Below are 20,349 nucleotides of genomic sequence, written 5' to 3' on the forward strand. Positions count from 1 at the left end.
CAACTTAAGGGAAGCAAGGGTTGGATGAATGAGGGAGTAAGGAAGGGGATTACATTCAACACACAGTACAAAGCAGCTCTAAAGAAATACGTTTATTGAAAACTTACATTTAAACAATTAGTATCTTAAACATGAGCAAGATAGCTTCAGGAACATAAAACATATCTTAGAGTGTTCTAAATACTATATCTCCTCTAACATAAAAGGAGATAATCAAGATTAAATCTTGCAAAGGGGCCTGGGTACCACTAGCCCAAAAAAACTGTTTATAAACTAATACTTATTTTACAGGTAACACAACAAGCCCCAGCCCACGGATGGTAAAATCTTCAAACACCTAGCAAGCATTGAATTTCACAAGTGCAGGAAGCAGGAGGGGGAAGATTAACAGGTGCTTCAAGGTCCCGCCCTCCTAGCAAGGGTCAGAGAGTAAGCGGGAAGCTCTGAGGGTTGCAGTGAGCAGTAATTTGGCTAAGTGAAGTCCTTGCAGCAAAAGACCACTTTGTAAACATACTATTGTTGTATTACAACCCTCCATAACTGTTTGGTTTTCAATCACCAGAACATATGCTGTAAGTAAAACAACAAAATCGATTTTTCTCAAGAAAGTAACAGATGATGAGCTGTGCCAAAAGGTTTGACGGCTAAGAACAGACTGAATTGCTGCTCAAATATTCTAAGGTTGAAGCACCGGATTTTTCTAGTGTAGAAGAATATTCGTTTCACAACACCATACATGTTCAAAGACACGAAACGTGACTAATATGGCCTTTGCACATAAGTTTAGTTCAAGGTCCTGTGTATTTTATTAGTCTGTGTAGCTAAAATATGTAACACAGCTCCAGTCTACTTATAGTGTTGACACTAGAATCGTGAAGCAGAGAAGGAACTATTTCAAACACACACATGCTGCAGTCAGAGAGGGGAAGGTGTGCACAAGAACCTGTCTACTAGTTGTGACAGGATTAAAGCACAGAAATGCTCTCTCTGGCTTTTTAGACTGAGAGTTTTAAATTTTTGGTCCTGGAAATACTACACACAACCAGGTAAATCAAAACAAAACTGATATCAGTTAATTTTAAATGTTCTTAGCAAAAATGTTATTTTGAACTGGCACAGAAAAGCAAAGCTCTCAGGATACACAAGACTAATCATGCAAACAGCTGCAAGTGATGACCGCTTAAAAGTTCATGACTGACATTCTCAGTTTGAAAGGAAGATAGGAAGGGTCCCATTATAATGTGGAAAGTTAGCCTTACTCACAATAATGGACCACCCTTACTTTTTGGTGTAATCAAATCTTTTTCCAGCTAAGAAAACAAAAGCTACACAACAAAGGTTCACTTGAATAAGCTTTTAAAAAGCTGGCTTTAAAAAAAACTGTTTTCATAAAAGAAATTTCTTTCCCAAAGAGCCACATTAGACCTGCACGATTATTATTACAAATGCTGTTATGTCCGTTTAAAATTTCAGAATGTCAGCCTTGAACAGATTTAAGCAAGTCTAGGTTCTTTCCTTCCTAACAAGTTAAAAGTATTTAGGAGGCAAGTTATGGTGGTGAAGCCACACACGTGAATTCACATATGAAAATTAGAAAGTTGGTAGTCAGGAAACCTGCACACCATCATGCAAGGAAGGACTTACCCCTTCATTCAGCCAGGGCCTAGGCTGCCTGCTGAGCCAAAAAGACAGTGGTTTCAATCAAGTTAGGAGTCATACTGTCTGCCATGAAATGAAAAGACAACACAAAGATGGCTCTAATAACAACTTAATGGTGACTGTCCCAAAATACAACTCTGGGACCAAAAAGCCAAAATCAAAATACATGAATCTTTTCCCGGAGAAAGCTGGCATCCTGATGAGATCCTAAATGACTTGTGGACTGAGAGAAAGGCAAGCTTCCTTCACAGAGCTTCAAAGACTGTTAGTTGCACAGACTTAGTTTACAACTAAGGAGTGCCTCTTAGGATTCAGAGACTTGTAATGAAGGGAGCTACAGAAAGGGCTGGGGGAGCAACTCAGTTGGTAGAGTGTTTCCCTAGCATGTACAAGGCCCTGCGCTCAGTTCCCAGCACTGCAGACCGACCAACCAAAAGAAATCCAAGGATGAACATTTCAAAAGAGTTAGGGAAAGGGGAGAATAGAACCTTTCTGTGGAAAGGGACTTGCAGTTTCCCATACTCACTCCAGTCTCAAAATGGTTTTAAAGCAGATTTCCAATACAGTTATTAAAAACCTTTATCCTAGGCAAGAACACTAGCATTAACTCCAGGGAAATAAGTTATCAGTATGGAATCCAAGAGCATTTAGTGTTATAGTAAACAGCCAAAGTTTCTGGTTGTGTTTCTGATATTCTATCATATAATAAAGTTAACTCTAATGGAATAAGGGAGGCACAGATGATAGTACTTAAACTTTTTCAGAATAGTCCAGAATGTGTGAGAAGGTAAAGACATTCATATAGAAAAAAAAATTGGATTTACAGTGCTATCAGGAGTTAATTTTTTATTTATGTGTTTTTATTCTTATTATTAGTTACACTTTTGTTGTTGACATGTATGCTAACTAGTCTGGCTCAGAACTCCTGATCTTCCCAAATGCTGAGATTACAGGTAAATACTGCCATAACCAACTTCAACAAGAGCCTTTTTGAAATGAAAAGCTTACTTTTAATTATGCATACATGTGTATGTATGTCTGAATGTGGGTATGCCCGTGTGAGTGCAGGTACCAAAGGTACCCGATCCCCTGAAGGTAGCTTTAGGCTTGTGAGCTGCGTTAATGAAGTGGGCCCTGGGAACCCATTGCAGCAAGTGTTCCTTTAATTGCTGATCCATCTCTCCAGTACCTAAAACAGAAGTCTTCTCTCTACACCGAGTGTTGAAAGATTTAGCTTGAATGCTAACTTGCATAAAAAGCTCAGGAGTGTATATAAAGTCAGAAAAATGGCTATTCCTTAATGTGACTCCCATGAGGTCAAAGTCCAAGACATGATGGGACTTTTCAGTGATGCAGCTTCTTGGGAATTATCTGTACTCCTATCTGCTCTATATATTGCTTGTGTGTATGATTATCCTTGAATAGTGGCTGCACAGATCTGATGAAGACTCTACAGTGTCAAAAAGGGAGTGTGCCTCTATGCCACTGGAACAGTGCTGACCCAAACATCATGGATGCTCAAAGCAACTGTGTTCTCCAATCTACAAAACCTTTGAACATGAAGTGAATACTAAAGAAACAAAGACTGCATTACACTGGCTGTCAGTGAAAATTATAGCTGAACTTATGCTTATGTACAAGCTATTGACATAAGGAGAGAAGAGCCTTCATGAATGCTCTTATGAATCAAATTATGCAAGATGTTTTTGGACTGATTACAATAGATCACATCAAGGTTATATCAAATATCAATGTGGAAATCCTTTCTTAATACGAAGAATATTCACACAATCTCAGAGCCAATCCAGCATTAACAGTGTTTAGAAAGATGTGATGGGAGTGAAAATATCTACAGGTAAGTTGGAAGGAATGACTAATCAGAAAAGAAAGAAGAGCCAGGACGACCCCAATGAGAGTCATCTGAGCCAGTAACTGAGGAGGTGCTAATGTCTCTTTTCTAAAGGTCCCAGATACAGTCAATTTACATGAAAGACAAACTAAACACCATGAACTACTACTTACAAAACAAACTGAAGAAGTAGAAAATGGAAATTAGTGTACTAAAGAGCCATCAAGCCCAGCATGGCAGGACATGCCTTTAATCCCAGGCAGAGGCAGGTGGATCTATGTGAATTCCAGACAAGCCTGGTCTACAAAGAGAGTTCCAGGTCAGCCAAGATAACAGACTTTGTCTCAAAAAACAAAAACATCAAAGATAAAATCAGCAAGAATACAGGTTAGATCATACAAAGTGAGAGGGAAGGTCTCTCTAATTTGAGATTTGCATCAAAACAAAAACAGGAGAAAAAATATTTCTACATCTATCAATATATCAATATTTATCAATACTGTATCTAGAATTAAATGATATCAAAATTTGAAATAGTCACAGAACAAGATCAAGATTACCCACAAAAGCTTAAGGGTGAGAGTGCCAAGTCTAAAGCCCCGCACAAGGGAGTTCAGAGACTAAGTACAAATTAGATCCAGATTAGAAAAATGGGAAATTGTATATTCCAAGTATCTACATATGAACAAAAAAATCCAATGTACTGAGTAGGAATTTATTATCAAAAACAGTGCAAAAGCAATATGTCAACCTATACAAGGCTCAAAAGAAAATGGTTAATCCTCCAATGCCATATGCAACAAAGAATGCAGATACTAAGAGAGAATGGGGCGCAAAGATATTCCTAATCCAACTGAAAAATTAAAAGATCATGAACATGAACTATAAAATAGCAGCTCTAGAAAACAATAATAAATATAAAGAATTAGAGGAAGTGAATGTCCAACATCATTGTCACAGCTCAACAAAAGCAGAGAACTGGAGGGAGTAGAAACAGCTGCTGCTGAAACTGCTTCTTGGTCCTTGGAAGCTTGTCCCTCAGGATCTATATATGGCCAAAGCCTGATCTACCTAGTGAGTTCCAGGCCAACCAAGGCTACATAGTGAGACCATGTCTCAAAAAAAAAAAAAAAAAAAAAAAAAAGACTTTAGGGAATGCAATAAAAATATGTACATACTAAAAACCTTTTCTGCAAGATGACATTGAATTGATTATGTAACATTTTGATAGTTTCCTGTTAAATGTGGTATGTCAAAGCCTTAAAATTTTAAAAGCCAAAACTATGTACTCAGATTTGATATTCTAGGCTCTAAGTTCCAGTAGAAGTCTAGGGCAACTAGGTAAAATATAACAATCAGGGGCCAGAAATAACATGGCTTCTCTTAGCGGTATTTTCTAAACGGTTACTTCCTTGCCATTTGAAAGCTTTACTTGTAGAAAGAAATGATGAAGAGTCTATATAATATTCAGCGGAGCAAAAAACAAACTGAAGGCATCCTGTGTTGATTGTCACGGCACACTGCATCCTCATCAACACAACCATTCAAAGTGTTTCAAATGTTTGTTCATTTGCTTTCTCAGCTACACTGAGCACTTCTCTTCACCTGTGTAACTCCCTCTTTAGACAACTAGACAACCAGGTAAACATTAATACCTTCCCAACTATCATCTCAGGATGATGGCTTCAAGTCTATAAACAGCTGTGAAAGAAACCAAACAAACCAGAGGACGTGCCACTCACAAACTTCTCATTGTCACCCTTTCCAATGAACAAAACCAGCATTTGCAGATACAGCAAAGCATCAGGGCTCCATTCTGAGATCATCCTTGCTGAAACATTGTGCTTTACCTTCAGATCCAGTTTCACTATTGCACACGTCTCTCCTACAGATGAGAGCTTAACGCATAAATTGGTATCACTGAAAACAAACAATCCATAAAAAACTTAAAGGAGCATCAAAGTAAATGTGCAAATAACACTGGTGCTTAGAGCCCCACGTAAGTCCCTAAGACAAAGGAGTTAGTGGTTGGCAGAAAAAAGGCCAAGTAACTAGACCTGCTTTCCCCCACTTCTCTTTAATAAGATCTTATTTACCAGCACACAAACACAAACCAAAGTCAGGACTGCAACCTAACAAAAATTACCACATTGAACTGAGTTTCTATTTGTTTTTTAACTATACTTCTTGTATATAGGGTAATAAGTCCAAGTAGAAAATAAGTCATTGACATACTTTTCCAAGTAACAGTCCAGGCATCCCCGCCTCACAGAACAGGGAGAACAGTTTTCAGCTGCAAACGCTGGTGAGCTCAGCATTCAATCTGGGAACTTGGCACTCTCCGCATGTTCAGGGCGTGCCGATGTATCTCTTGCATCTGTCGGATGCGGTCCTTCTGCCACATTAAATTTTGAGGCATGGGGTATCTCTGTGTGCCATGTAAGTACCGGTAAGGGATCCTGACATGGCAAGCAGTGGCCCTGCAGCGGGGCTGAGGCATTGGAGGAAGGAGCATCCACCTCTTTCTCTCAGCACAGTATCGGTAGGCCTCTTTCCTGTACTGTTTGTCAATATCATCACTGTTTTTCCAGCCTCCAATAATGAAGACATCATCTCTGTAATAGCAAATGGCTGCTCCTTCGATGCTTAGGACTTCTGGAGGCAAGCTTTCAAGGATCTCATCAGACACCTGACCGGCAATTTTTCTTACTGCTTCTTCATTTTCTAAGGAGTAACTCTTGGGACAGCATGATGCTGTCTGATAAAAGTTTGAATTGACCACAGACATCTGGAAAAAACAGTAATTGTCAATAAGCGGTAAAGATTCCACATCTTGCCACTGTCGAGTCTCTGTATCATAGCAAGTAATTACAGCCTTCAGTCCATCCTCAGTGTCCCGGTCCACGGGCGTGCGGGCAGCAATGTACACAAACCGGTCCTCAATGGCTAATGCTTTGACATCTCGCAGAATCTTTGGTGCTGACTCTAAGTTGTGCCATTTATCAAGCTCGGGATTGTAAACAGTCACGTCTTTAAAGCCAGGGCTAAAATTGCCGTGTCCTCCAATGCTATACAGCTTCCCTTTGACTTCTGTTAGCCCAAAAGAGTGCTTTCTGGTCATCAGACTACAAACATGTTCCCATGTATTCAGGTTTGGGTTGTATCTTTCCACAGTTTTAGCAAACCCTGGTTCCATGGAGCCAGCAACATACACGTAGGACTCTGTAATTGCGACGGCATGTCCATCAAGGTGGTTATGAATGTGGGGCAGATTGACCCACCTATCCTCATCAACAAAATATCCCACACATTCACTTAAGTAGTCTCCTCCTTCCGACACTCCTCCGATAACCATGATTACGTCCATGTTTTGTCCATAGCGAGGTAACAGTGAGACTTGTGAAGTGGGCTGCTGCAATGTGCCAGACTGTATATTCTCTGCTCTGAGCGCATGCCTCTCCACTGCTTCTGCCACCAGCTTGACACAAACTTCATTATTGGCCACTAGCCGCTCTGGTTTGACATGCCGTGTAAGGTAGGTGGGTTTCATCTGGGACAATCTGAGCAATTTAAAAAGCTCTTCAAAGTATCTCTCTCTCTCTTCTGCATTTCTCTGAACCCACTTCAAAACTGTTTCAAAAAGAACCTCTTCAGAATCCACAGTGATTTCCAAGTCCGAAAGCCAGTCCCGAATGAGATGGAAAGGTAAAGTGTAAAATTCCTCATCCTGAATGACTTTATAGAAATTTCTCCGTATCATATCTGCAGCTTTCAGAGCAAGCTGGCTCAGGGTATACATGTGGGCTAAGCTATGAATGGCCACACAATTCGAGAGATGAAGTTTTTTCTTGAGAAATTCTCCACAGAATTCTTTTAAACGAATTAATAAGAATCTAGAATCAAGAAAAAAGAGAAAAGATTGATTTTGGAATATATATGTTATATAGTTGTATGTGTACCTGAATTATACAAATTAAAATGGTAGGATTAATCTTATAAACACAAGCCTGGAAAAAGACTACCCTCCCTCTGCAAATTAGCAAACAGTATGCGGGAAAGTATTTTTAGGAGGGAGGGTTTGAAATAGGTCTCTCTATGCAGATGGCTCAGTGGGTAAAGGCACTTGCCAGAAAAAGCCTAGAGATTTTACATCCCTAGGACCCATGTTGAGGTGGAAGAGAAACTCATGTCACAAAATTCTCCTCTTACCTCCAGATGTGCACTGTGGTACCCTATATATCATAGACACACAGTAATACATTTACAGGCATGCGCCTCTCATGCTAATACTCAGGAGACTGAGACAGCAGAATCACAGGGTAAGGGCCTACCTGGGAAACTTAGTGAGACCCTTTTCAAAATTTTAGAAAATGAGAAAAGGGAGCTGGAAGGATAGCTTAGTGGTAGTTCTAATGATCTTTTTTATGTTTTTAAGACAGGGTCTCACTAACTCTGGCTGTCATGGAACACAGATCCATCTTTCTTTCTCTGCCTCCTGAGTGCTGGAATTAAAAACATGTGCCACTATGCCTGGATTCTACTGTCTATATATGGGTATTTTGTCTGCAACTATGTCTGTGTACCACATACATGGCTGGTACCCTTGGAAGCCAGAAGATGGTATTTGAGGACTTGAGTTTGGTTCCTAGCACCCATATTGAGTTTCTCACAATTGCCTAACTTCAGGTGGGAAGAGTCAAACAACCTCTTCTGACATTCTTGTACATCTGCACTCAGATGACTATACTCTCACACAGATATACAGACATGTACAACAAGGACAAACGCCAATCCAAATGCCATTTCTGACATCCTTTCTAATCCCTTTGCAGCCATTGGAACCTTTTATTTATTTGCCTTTTTTTTTTTTTTTTTTTGAGACAGGTCAGGCATGCACTACCACTCCCAGTTTTGTGTTTTTCTTGAGAAAGGGTCTTGGTGAAGAAGCTTTATCTAGTAAGACCATACAGTCTAAACTAGAGGCAGGCAGGAACTAACTTCCTAGAGACTCTGCTTGGTCAGATATCAGAAAGAACAGAAGCCTAGGAGAAGTTCTTGTCTCTTCCATCTTTTTAGGCAACCACAGGAAATATAGGATCTTTTCAGGGGTTTTGCCCAAGGCTGGCTATCATTAAAACAAGACAAGATAAACTCAAATATCTGAAGCCAAGAAACAAAACAGACACACAACAAAATGTGTATGCAGGTGTCTTAGTTAGGGTTTTATTGCTATGAAGAGACACCATGATCAAGGCAACTCTTATAAAAGACAAGATTTAACTGGGGCTTGGCTTATAGGCTCAGAGGTTCAATCCATTATTAATGGTAGATGCAGGCAGACATTGTGCTGGAAAAGGAGCTGGGAGTTCTATATCTTATTTGGAAGGTAGCCAGGAGAAGACTGGCTCCCAGGCAGCTAGGAGGAGGGTCTCAAAGCGAACCCTCAGTGAGACACTTCCTCCAACAAGGCCATACTTCCTAATAGTGCCACTCCCTGGGGTCAAGTGGTTTGATGTTACTAATAGAACATTGCCCACCCACCTAAATTTATTTAAGTTAAAATAAAACATAACAGGGTATTTATCCAAATCATAAATTTGGTAGTACTTAGCTCAAGGGTGGTCAATTTGAGACCATGGTTATAAAAGAGAAAGACCCTTTAATTGAGAAGAACCTTAAACAATCTAAGAATGTCATCATGATGACATCATTTCCATCATTCATCATGACAGGCCCATTTCCATTCAATAATGGTTTATTATGGTTACTGTGCTTAATAACTACTTAACTATAAATACAGATAAATTAAGATAACCTCTCTTAACCCTCTTGAAGAAACATTGCAACCTTAGAGATGAAAACAAAGACAAAGAGAGTGGTAAGTGAAGGTTCTAGGCTCTAGAGTCTATAGTACCCCAGACAAGTCTGGGTGCCAGGGCCACCTGATTCCCAGGCTGCCTCTACAGCCTATGTTTAGCAGATAATTCTGAAGCAGATTTCCTTAAGACAGGTTTTGGGAAACATTACTCTATAAAAACAATAGCTCCCACACACTAGGCATTGTTGTATGAGAAGCACTGTGCTGAGCATATAATATTTATATTTATTTATTATGATAATGGGGACTTGTGGTTGTTTGAATATGGTTGGCCACTGTAAAGCAGCACTGTTATGAGGTATGGCCTTGTTGGAGGAAGAGTGTCACTATGGAGGTGGGCTCTGAGGGCCTGTGCTCAGATTTCGACTAGGGTCAAAGAGGCCTCCTCCTGGCTGTTTGTAGATGCCAGACTTCTGTTTGCCTTCAAATAAAGATGCAGAACTCTCAGCTCCTTCTCAAGTACCATGTCTGCCTGCATGCTGCAGTGATTCCTGCTATGATGATAATGACTGAACCTGTGAACCTGTAAGCCAGAACCTGTAAGCCAGTCCCAATTAAATGTTTGCCTTGGTCATGGTGTCTCTTCATAACAACAGAAACCCTAAGACAGGATTCAACTCAAGCCTCACACATGGTAGGTTGGTGCTCTACTGTACAACCCCTCTCTCCCACCTTCTCTTTTTTATGGCAGGATCTAATAAGTTGCCCAGGTTGGCCTCTAACCTGTGATCCTTCTGCCTCAGTCTCTCAGGTAGCTGGGATTAGAATGCTGAGCCAAGAGACTCTGCTTACCCTATTATTTCTAATCCAAGTGCCATGTAGACCTAGATCAGAGATGTATATGTAGACAGAGACAAATGATCCTGCCTCAGAGATCACTAAAATAAGTTCAATCATTACAGGGCACTTAGAATGGTGCCTGTAGGGCCCAGAGTGAGAGGGAGAAGGGAAGCTGGGGTAGGAGTGTGGGAATGGTGCCTGTGAAAGATGGAGAAAATTTTGATTGATATATATATATATATATATAAAATACTATATTTTTGAGACAGGCTCCCTCTGTGTAGCCCTAGCTGGCCTTGAACTCTCTGCCTGTCTCTCCTTCCCTGGCACCCAGACTTGTCTGGGGTACTATAGACTCTAGAGCCTAGAACCTTCACTTACCACTCTCTTTGCTTTGTTTTTATCTCTATGTGTAATGAGTAAAGATTAAAAGCATGTTCTACTACGTCAGCAAAGTTAGGTTTTTGTTTTGGTTTGATTTGGTGGTTTTTGTTTTTTTGGTTTTTTTTTGAGACAGGGTTTCTCTGTGTAGCCCCGGCTGTCCTGGAACTCACTCTGTAGACCAGGCTGGCCTCGAACTCAGAAATCTGCCTGCCTCTGCCTCCCAAGTGTTGGGATTAAAGGCATGCACCACCACTGTACAACACAGTTAGCTTTAAGTAAATTGCCTGAAGTAGTCTCTCCTTTCCTTACTCCTCAAAAAGGACTAACTCTGAAAAAAGAAAAAAAAAATCACAGGCAAACACAACTTGACAATAGCTCTTCTTTTCAGTTTCATTCTCCCAGTCTTATACCCATTCCATCCAATCCTGAGGATCCAGTCTGGTACTCTGAGAAAAGAAGCAATCCTGTGGGTAGGGGTTTTACCTTTCCACCAATTTGTCTACAGTAAAGTAAGAAAATACACTATATTTTCTTTCCCATTCCACTCATGGTTTTGAGACAGTCAAGACTCCATGTAGTCTTGGCTGGCCTGGAACTTAAGACCTCCTGCTGCTGTCTCATAAATGGTATGATTAAAGGCAAGAGCCACCACAGCCCAGAGTCAATCCTTAGCATTCATGAGAAAGGGTCTCTGGACTTTTTAGTCCAGACTGACCTAGATCTCCTGCCAAGTGCTGGACACAGGTGTGCATCATTCAGTCTCTTACTATAATATGTAGTCTGATCTACCTTGATTTAAAAACCTCCTGTGTCCATTCCTCTGCTCTTATAGTATCAGTTTCTCCTCTTCCACAATCACTTTCTTCGGCACAAAAACATGTTCCACCTCTCCTATTTTAGAGTTAACTAAGTAGGCACTCTACCTCAAATCCAATCCTTTTTCATGGAAACATTTAACTCAATGATGTCATCACCAACCTTTAATGATTGATCATTTGACAGTAGACTCCACCCCCTTTTTAGGCCTCCATGGTATCAGCTCAATTCACTCTGCCGGATTCTTTAATGCTGTACAGACTCTCCTACCTGCCTTCTTTCCTTTATTCATTTTTAATGTGTACTCTTAAGTAACTTAATCTATTCTATGGCTTTAATTATAAATTATATGCTAGTTTCCCCCAATTTGCATTTATCTTGACTTTTCCATCTAATGCCTACCCTTTTTTCTGGCTTTGAGACTGGATCTCCTATGTAGCTCTGCCTGTCCTTGAAATCAGAGATCCAACTGACCCTGCCTCCTAAGCACTGGGATTAAAGGTATGCTCCCAATTTTTTGTTTGTTTGAGACAAGGTCTTACTATGTAACCCTTGGCTGTCCTGGAATTCATTCTGTAGACCAGGCTGCCTCAAACACAAAGATCCACTCACCTCTGTATCCTAAGTGCTGGGATTGAAGGTGTATGTTGAGCCTCCACTGCCACCATCTCTCTTTTTATTAAGACAGGATTTCTCTATGTAACCCATGCAGGTCTAGAACTCCTGTTCCTCCTGGCTAAGCCTCTCAAGAGTTGGAGTTACAGTAATGTGTCACTGTCCTTGGCTCTTTTTCCAGTATAATCTCAGTGTTTGGAAACATCCCTATTCTAAGACTATGTTTTAGTGTTTTGCCTGCATTTATGTATGTGCTCCACACGTGTGCCTACTGTCAACATCAGAAGAGGGAGCTGGACCCCGAAAGTGAAGTTATAGATGGTTGTGAACTGCCATGTGAGTTTTGGGAACTGAACATAAGCCCTCTGGAAGAGCAGCCACTCTTAATGGTTGAACCATCTCTCCAGCTCCTGGAAATATCCTTTTTTGTTAACATTGTTTCTCCTTGTGTTTTCTTTCACAGCTTAACTGGAGAAGCAATGTCCTTCAATCTGAAGCTTACCCAGTTATCTGGACCATGCTCACTGACCTTCCTGTCATATCTGATCTTCTCCACATCTTTTGTATATTTGAGTATGAATGCAGGCACATCAGATGTCTTTCCTTGATTAATCTCCACCCTTTTGGATCTAAATTTTTTTTTTTAGAGATTTTATGTTTATGAGTGTTTTCCCTACGTGTATATTTATGTACCATGTATGTCTGATGCCCTTGATGGTCAGAAGACATCAGATCCACTGAAATAGTAGGTACAGATAGTTGTGAGCCACAAGGTTGGGGCTGAGAACCTAACCAACCTTGGTCTTCTGTAAGAGAAACAAGTGCTCTTAACCACTGGGCTGTCAGTCCAGCCCCCCACCTTATTTTTCCAGACAAGGTCTTTCACTGGACCTAACCCATTGTGCCAGACTGGAATCAGTCTGTTTCTGCTCTCTTCCCCAAGGCTGGGGTTACAGGAATGCACTACCATGCCCTCATCCCTGCAGTGCAGGCATGTTTTCCACATCTGGGCCATCTCTGAAGCCTCTATTTTTTCCATATCTCTTTTGAAATATAAGGAGGTGGGACAAGTCTAGCTGAGCTGGATATGTAGACCAGGCTAAACTAAAATTCAAAGACCTGCTTGCCTCTGCTTCCCAAGGGTGTTGGGATTAAATGCCCAACCTTTTTCCACACTGTAACAATAATCTGATCTTTCCAATTGCTTGGGTTAAAAAAAATTCTTCTGGCTGGCTAGTCAGTAGAGGCACAGGCCTTTAATCCCAGCACTTGGGGGGAAGAGGCAGGTGGATCTGAGTTGAAGTCTGGTCTACAGAGCTAGTTCTAGGACAGCCAACGCTACACAAAGAAACCCTGTCTCCGAAAAAAAAATTTTTTTTCCTTACTCCTGTGTCAAGCCCACCAGTAATTCATCTCCTCTATTTCAAAACACAGATGGCCTGCAGAGATGGATCAGCAGTTAAAAGCACTGGCTGTTCTTCTAGAGGATCCAGGCTTAATTTCCAGCATCCACATGTCCTCTTTCTGCCCTCCTTAGGCACCAAGCACTGATACTATACATATATACACACAGGTAAAACACCCTTATACATAAATCCCAAAGCATACACACAGATGACACAGTTCTCATCACCTCCCTTCTTCAATCCAAGCCTCTACCACTATTGCAATGACCTAGTCTCTGCTACAGCTCTTGCCGCACCCTGTCCTGCCCTTTTTTTGACATGGAATTTATTAAGTAAAACAGAATCATTCTCAATGCCTTCTAATTTTAGAAAGGTCAGCTTCTTTCACAGGCCCATGAGGCCTTAAGGCAAAGGTTCTTAACATGTGGGTTGTGACCCCTTTGGGGATCAAGCAACCCCTTCACAGGGGTCAAATATCAGATAGCCTGAATATCAGATATTCACAGAAGCAAAATTAGTTATGAACTAGGAAGGAAATAATGTTATGGTTGGGGTCACCACAACATGAGGAGCCGTATTGAAGGGTTGCAGTGTTAGGCAGGGTGAGCATCACTGCTCCAAGGGACCCATCCATCCTCCCCACCACTTGGATGCTTTTGCTCCTCTCATCCTGCCTCCTTCATGCAGCTATATAACCCACGCTGTTTTCTCCCTCTACCTGAAGCACACTACCTTGCCACCTATATGCCTTTGCTATGATTTCTGAACATTCTTTATGTGCCCAATTTAAAAATAGTTCCTCTCAGCCTGGTCTATAGATTGAGTTCCAGGACAACCAGCATTACATAGTGCGAACCTGTCTCAAAACAAAGAAATAAAAAAACAAAACCTCCTCTCCATTAGGGCCTATGACGCACAGTCCCACACCTCAGTCTGCCTCACAGCTGTAATAATTATTCAACATGCTATATATTCGCTGTTAAACATCAGAGAGTTTGATAAGGAAAAGGATTTTCATGTGTTTTGATCACTGCTGGATATACCCCCTCCCCCAGCACTGTAACGAGGTCAGTGTCTAGCGCTCCAGAGGTATGTGTTAAAGGATTTGTAACAGTACCAGCATCTCCACCTGCCTCCGAACCAACCTCTGTGGCGTCCTTTCTGGCTCCCCACAATCCATTTTCCACAATCCACTTTTCACTTTTGAAATATTTAAATATTTCGTATTTAAATATTAAAATCAGATAATCTCTCTACCCAGTTTCCCATCCATCACACTCAATAAAATCCAAACATTCCTCACACACACCCTCTGGTCTTTAAACCCAGCATATCCGGAATCGCTGGATTTTCTTTTTAACGTCCTTTCTTCTCTAAGCCAGCCTGGACCCTGACTGAGGCCTTTGGGAAGCCTGTAATGTGCACCCATTCCCTTTTGTACGGCCAATTTCTCTTGCCACTGCGAAGCTGGTTTAAATGACATTTCCTCCGATCCGTAGCTAGCCCTTCACCGTTTTTTAAATGTCATCATCACAGGAGTCGAACACGACCCACCGTTTTTCATCGCCTTTGTCCCTACCACCTGAAATCTGCGCTCAGGGGTGCAATGCGCACAAGCTAGACTCTCAGGGGGCATCCTCAGTGCCAGGCGCGGTGGCTGTCCCGTCGCGGGCATAATGAGGGAGCTGGCACCACAGACACTGCCCCCCACCCCCCAACCCAGCCCTCGCTCGCCCACGGTCGTCTCACCTGTCGGCCAGCTCCAGCACCTCGTGCACGCTGCCGGTGCTCACTCGGATGCGGCCGGTGTACATGTACTCGATAACGGCTTCCACCGTGTCAGGTTCGGGTCCGGGCTCTGAGCTCCACTTGCGCATCTCCACCCGGCCCGAGCGCGATTCCGAAAACTGACCCGAGAGTAAGGGCGTGAAGTACTCGGTGGCAGCGGCCAGCACCGAGCGGTGGGCACGGAACTCGCGACCTCCGGCCCCGCCGAAGCACAGGGTGATGTCGCAGAACAGGCCTTGACGCCGCTGCTCGTTCTGCCGCCAGGACAACTCGGAGCAGTGAGTGCTGCACTCGAAGTCCTCGGCCTCTGGGCCCGGATCGCTCCCGCCCGTGTCGACGAGGGTAGAGATGCCGGCCCCGGTCACGAAGTCTACCGTGCCACTGCCTCGGACCTCAGCGGCCAGGCTCGCGGAACCGGCGACGGCAGTCTCCATGCTCTCCATCTCCAGCACTTGAAAAGATGCAGCCGCGGCCGCAGCGGCAGCTGCCGCCGCCACAGCCGCCGCCATCTTGACGCCGCCGTACCGGCCCCCTCAGCTTCCGAACGGTGCGGCAAGTCTGATGCGACACAGAGGCATTCTGGGATTAAATAGTGCGCGCGGGGCGGAGCCGCGCCTGCGCACTTCTGCCGTGCTTACGCCCTCTAGCGAGGCAAGCGCAGTTCTCGGAGCCAGAAAAAAACTCAGGTCTACCTTTTCTCGCCCCTCCATTATGGTGGCCCCCTGTGCTTGTTTTGTTGAATTTTCTTCTACTTTATGTTGCTTTGGAGTGTATCCTCGCCATCACACGCACACACATTTTTTGTTTGTTTGTTTGTTTTTTAACTTTGTAGACCATGATAGCCTGGAACTCACAGAGATCCACCTTACCCCTGCCTCTGCTGGCCTGTGCCAATCCCAGCACTTGGGAGGCAGAGGCAGGCTGATCTCCCTGAGTTCGAGGACCTAGTCTCAGAAAGGACAGCCAGGAATACACAGAGAAACCCCGTCTTAAAACACAAAACGATTGACTTTGGAGAGAAAGTAATTTTTAAATTTTATTCTTATCAAAGTGTCTGTGCACAGGTCCTACAGAGGACAGGTAGGTGTTAGATTCCCAGTAGCTGGAGTTAAAGGCGGTTAAAACCCCCCTGATAAGGGTGTTGGGAGCCAACAATCAAACTGATTCTCTGAGAGAGTACTCCTAACTGCTAAACTATCTTTCCAATCCAGGAGGGGGGCAGTATAAAGAAAAATAACTTCGTTAAAGTTATTTATTTTTGCAGGTGTCTCTCATGTAGCCCAAGGTGGCCACACACTTGCTGTGTAGTTAAGGATGACTTTGAACTCCTGATTCTTCTCCTGGATTTTGGGATTACTAAAATGTTCCTGAGCACACCCAATTTTGTTTTGTTTTGTTTGTTTGTTTTTTGTTTTGTTTTTTGAGACAGGGTTTCTCTGTGTAGCTATGGCTGTCCTGGAACTCACTTTGTAGACCAGGCTGGCCTCGAACTCAGAAATCCACCTGCCTCTGCCTCCCAAGTGCTGGGATTAAAGGCATGCGCCACCATTGCCCGGCGAGCACACCCAATTTAACATGAGCTATGTAAGAAACCAGGGCAAGCCTGGCGTGGTGGCGCACTTCTTTAATCCCAGCACTCGGGAGGCAGAGGCAGGCAGATTTCTGAGTTCGAGGCCAGCCTGGTCTACAGAGTGAGTTCCAGGACAGCCAGGGCTACACAGAGAAACCCTGTCTCGAAAAACAAAAACAAAAAAAAAGAAACCAGGGCAGTTTAGTCACCCCAGCACCAATAAGTAAATAGCCCTAAAAATTACATTTATTTATTTTTATGGTAGGGTATTCGTGTGGAGTACAAAGCACAATTTAATGAACATCACTACGTTAGAGGATAGAACTCGAACTTGAGTCATTAATTAGACTTGGTTGGTGTTAGGTGCAATTAGCCATATTTTTTGCCCATAAAACAGAATATTTGTTTGTTTGTCTGTTTGTTTATAGGCAGGGTTTCAGCTAGGTAGGGGTGACTGTCCTGGAACTCACTCTGTAGACCAGTCTGGCCTTGAACTCACAGAGTTCACCTGCCTCTGCCTCCCAAGTTCCACCGGGCTGAGAAAATTATTTTCAAAAGGTAGTAAAGCATAAGACTTTGAGTCTTAGGCTGGTAAAAGTAGCACACACCTGTAACTCCAGCCGTTGGGACGCTAAGGCAGAATCATTTGTGGGAAGACAACCTGAGCTGTCTCAAAAGAAGACCGAGTCTCAGCTAGGTGGGTGAAGGTGAGGAATTACTTATGTCTGATTTCCTAAAAATGGATGTTGCCGACCTTGGAAGAACACAGAATGAAATGGAGGATCTTTGAATTTCAGAACAGGCTAGTCTAGTGAGTTTTGGGACAGCCAGGGCTACATGGAGAAACCCTGTCTCAAAAAAAAAACAAGTTGGGCATGGTGGCCCACGCCTTTAATCCCAGCACTCAGGAGGTAGAGGCAGGCGGATTTCTGAGTTCGAGGCCAGCCTGGTCTACAAAGTGAGTTCCAGGACAGCCAGGGCTACACAGAGAAACCCTGTCTCGAAAAACCAAAAAACCAAAAAACAAACAAACAAATAAAAGCCTTTAACTCTTTTTACATTCTTTAGTATAGGTGTGTAGTATTGTCATTGCATGTGCCTTGCACACCTAATGTTAGAGAACTTTTCCTTCCACATCATATTTACATGGTCAGGCTTAGCAGCAAATGTCTTCACCTGGCAAGCCTTCAACTTGATTTTTTAAATGTCACTGATAGAGGATGGATTGTACCAGGACAAAAGAGGAAATAAAGGCACCAATTAAGTAGAGCAGATATGGATCAGAGGAGAGTTCAAGGGTAAATGAACAGAACTTGGAACCCAGTAGAGCAGAAGAGCAACTCTCCAGCTTTTGGCTTGAGTAATAGCTAGAGCTATGGGGTACCATTCATTAAGGGGAAAGTGTTGTGTTAGAAGCACGGCTCCAAACAGACTACACCAGGTCAAACAGTTCCATGTGAGGTTTACTGTAGAAGGGCAGAGGTGGCAGCGAAAGAGAAATTAAAGGGGTCTTCCTTTTATTTGGATAGTGACATAATAGCTGCCAAGTGGATTCTGGGGATATGGTGGTGGCTGCCTTGGCAACAGGTGCGCAGGTCTGTGGGTTCGGAGCCGATCCTGATACCAACAAAAAGTGCAGTATAGAAGTGTATTTTCATAAGCTGGTGTTTTAATAGCTTTTTCTTTTGGAGGATTTTTGTTTGTTTGTTTGTTTTCGAGACAGGGTTTCTCTGTGTAGTCCTGGAACTCACTCTGTAGACCAGGCTGGCCTCGAACTCAGAAATTCACTTGCCTCTGCCTCCCAAGTGCTGGGATTAAAGGAGTGCGCCACCACGCCTGGCGGAGGATTTTTTAAAAAAGTACTTTTGGGGGCTGGTGAGATGGCTCAGCGGTTAAGAGCACTGACTGCTCTTCCAAAGGTCCTGAGTTCAAATCCCAGCCACCACATGGTGGCTCACAATCATCCGTAATGAGATCTGATGCCCTCTTTTGAGGGTGTTTGAAGACAGCTACAGTGTACGTACATATAATAAATAAATAATCTTTTAAAAAATTACTTTTAACTATGTGCAGGGTATGTGCACACGAGGCCACCGGTGTAGGATCCCCCGCAGTTGGAGTTACAGATGGTTGTAGACAACCCACTGTGGTTCTGGGAACTAAGCTCAGCACCCCAGGATGAGCAGCAAATGCTCTGACCCCCCAAGCCCCTTCTCCAGATCAGTCTTTTCTGTGTTTGAAGTCAGGCTCTCTATATCCTAAAGCCTAGAAGGTACCACATACACTAGGCTGGCCTTGAACTCTGATCTGCCTATCCCTGCCTTCCAAGTGCTGGAATTAAAGGTGCCACCAAGCCTAACCTTTAGGGCTTTTATATCCTTTGAGGGGTTGGGGGCACTGAATACATACTGGGGTTTTCATTATCTTCCTTTTCAAGAGGCAAAGGCAGATTTTAAAATGATAAAGCCAAGAGCTGGGCATAGCTGGTGCACGCAGAGGTCTACAAGTTCCAGGACAGCTTTGTCCCAAAAGCAGAGGACACGGAACATAAAAGAGCATCACGCCATTGTTACTATCTAGTTTATTTAAAGCAAACATGATAGATAACACAGAGAAGAGACTGAGGTGGCAGCTGCCCAGAATCTTTGTGGGTTACAGATGCAGAACAGCTGTGAGTCTTTGGACCCACACTTCAGTAACAGACAAGTCGGCTGCATGAACACAGAGGACACTGACACAAGACATTTCACAGCTTTTTGCTTTGCGTTTCCATTTTAAACACTTGTATGTTACAACTTGACATTTAAGTTACTACACCACATGTGCAACAATGGCTAAGGATACAATGGTCCCAGCCCTCCTCCCCTTGACATAAGTAGACACTGGTCTGTAACATGGAACATTTCAGTGGGATACTAAATAAACCCTTAACACATAACATAGAAAAAAAAAAGATCCTTAAAAATCAGATTAATACAGTGTTCTTCACGTTGTGTGAAGCTGAACGGGAAATGGGATACCAGACAGTGGTCCTACAGATAGTATCTTAAAATCTTAAAACTTGCATTCCCTTCCTCTAGAGGAAAAATAAATTTTTTAACTAATTAAAAAAAAGAAAGCAACATCATAAGGCCCTAGAAGAACACTATTCTGACAGTGCTTGCTGAGACTTTTCCATATAATAGATACAGCAGGTAGCAGAGCAAATGTCACAGGTATTGGCTTGGTTTTAAATTTCTATGCTTATATATAGAGAGATATATAAAAAAAATACTAAGCTTCTTTGTGTGGACTGAATGGGCCTGTGGGTGTCGGCCTTCCATGCCTGCACATCAATGGCTATTTCCGCTCCAGGCCCAGCCTATACTGGACTCTGCTTCCAGCTATCTGTCCACTATATTGTTGAGGAGGGGGTTTTTGTCTTCCTTTTCCTACAGTAGGGCTCCTGGCTCAGTTACATGCTCATGTGTTCTGGAAGAACATAGGAAATGTCATCCCAGGGGTGACGATACAGCCCTTGCTTCAGCCTCTTCTGGTCAAGGTAGTGCCCTAAAATGGAGTCAAGATGTCTGTTATTAGTTTCAAAAGCCATGGCAGAGGTCGG

General features: G+C 42.8%; 2 protein-coding genes across 4 annotated transcripts in view; both read right to left on the reverse strand.

Moving 5' to 3' along the window:
• Positions 1 to 77: 77 nt before the first annotated feature.
• Klhl11 (kelch-like 11) lies at positions 78 to 15,738 on the reverse strand. 2 transcript variants are annotated; one of them, NR_155072.1, is made up of 3 exons: positions 15,137 to 15,738; positions 5,744 to 7,401; positions 78 to 1,672 (listed from the first exon to the last, which is right to left on the reverse strand). NR_155072.1 is itself a non-coding variant. In NM_172565.2 (2 exons), the coding sequence occupies exons 1-2, from the start codon at positions 15,682 to 15,684 to the stop codon at positions 5,820 to 5,822; spliced, it is 2,130 nt and encodes a 709-aa protein (NP_766153.1). In that variant the 5' UTR covers positions 15,685 to 15,738; the 3' UTR covers positions 5,568 to 5,819. The 2 variants fall into 2 exon arrangements, 1 of the variants encoding a protein (NP_766153.1); NM_172565.2 differs by lacking the exon at positions 78 to 1,672 and having other exon boundaries at positions 5,568 to 7,401.
• Positions 15,739 to 19,307: 3,569 nt separating this feature from the next.
• The window catches only part of Acly (ATP citrate lyase), a 51,649-nt gene continuing 50,607 nt past the window's right edge, over positions 19,308 to 20,349 (reverse strand). For both annotated transcript variants that reach the window (NM_134037.3, NM_001199296.1), the window contains one exon: positions 19,308 to 20,294. In NM_134037.3, the coding sequence (NP_598798.1) occupies positions 20,200 to 20,294 (95 nt within the window). In that variant the 3' untranslated portion in view covers positions 19,308 to 20,199. The remainder of the gene's footprint in view (positions 20,295 to 20,349) is intronic.

Source organism: Mus musculus, chromosome 11 (genome assembly GCF_000001635.26).
Source record: "Mus musculus strain C57BL/6J chromosome 11, GRCm38.p6 C57BL/6J".
In the NCBI taxonomy this organism is placed as follows: Eukaryota; Metazoa; Chordata; class Mammalia; order Rodentia; family Muridae; genus Mus; species Mus musculus.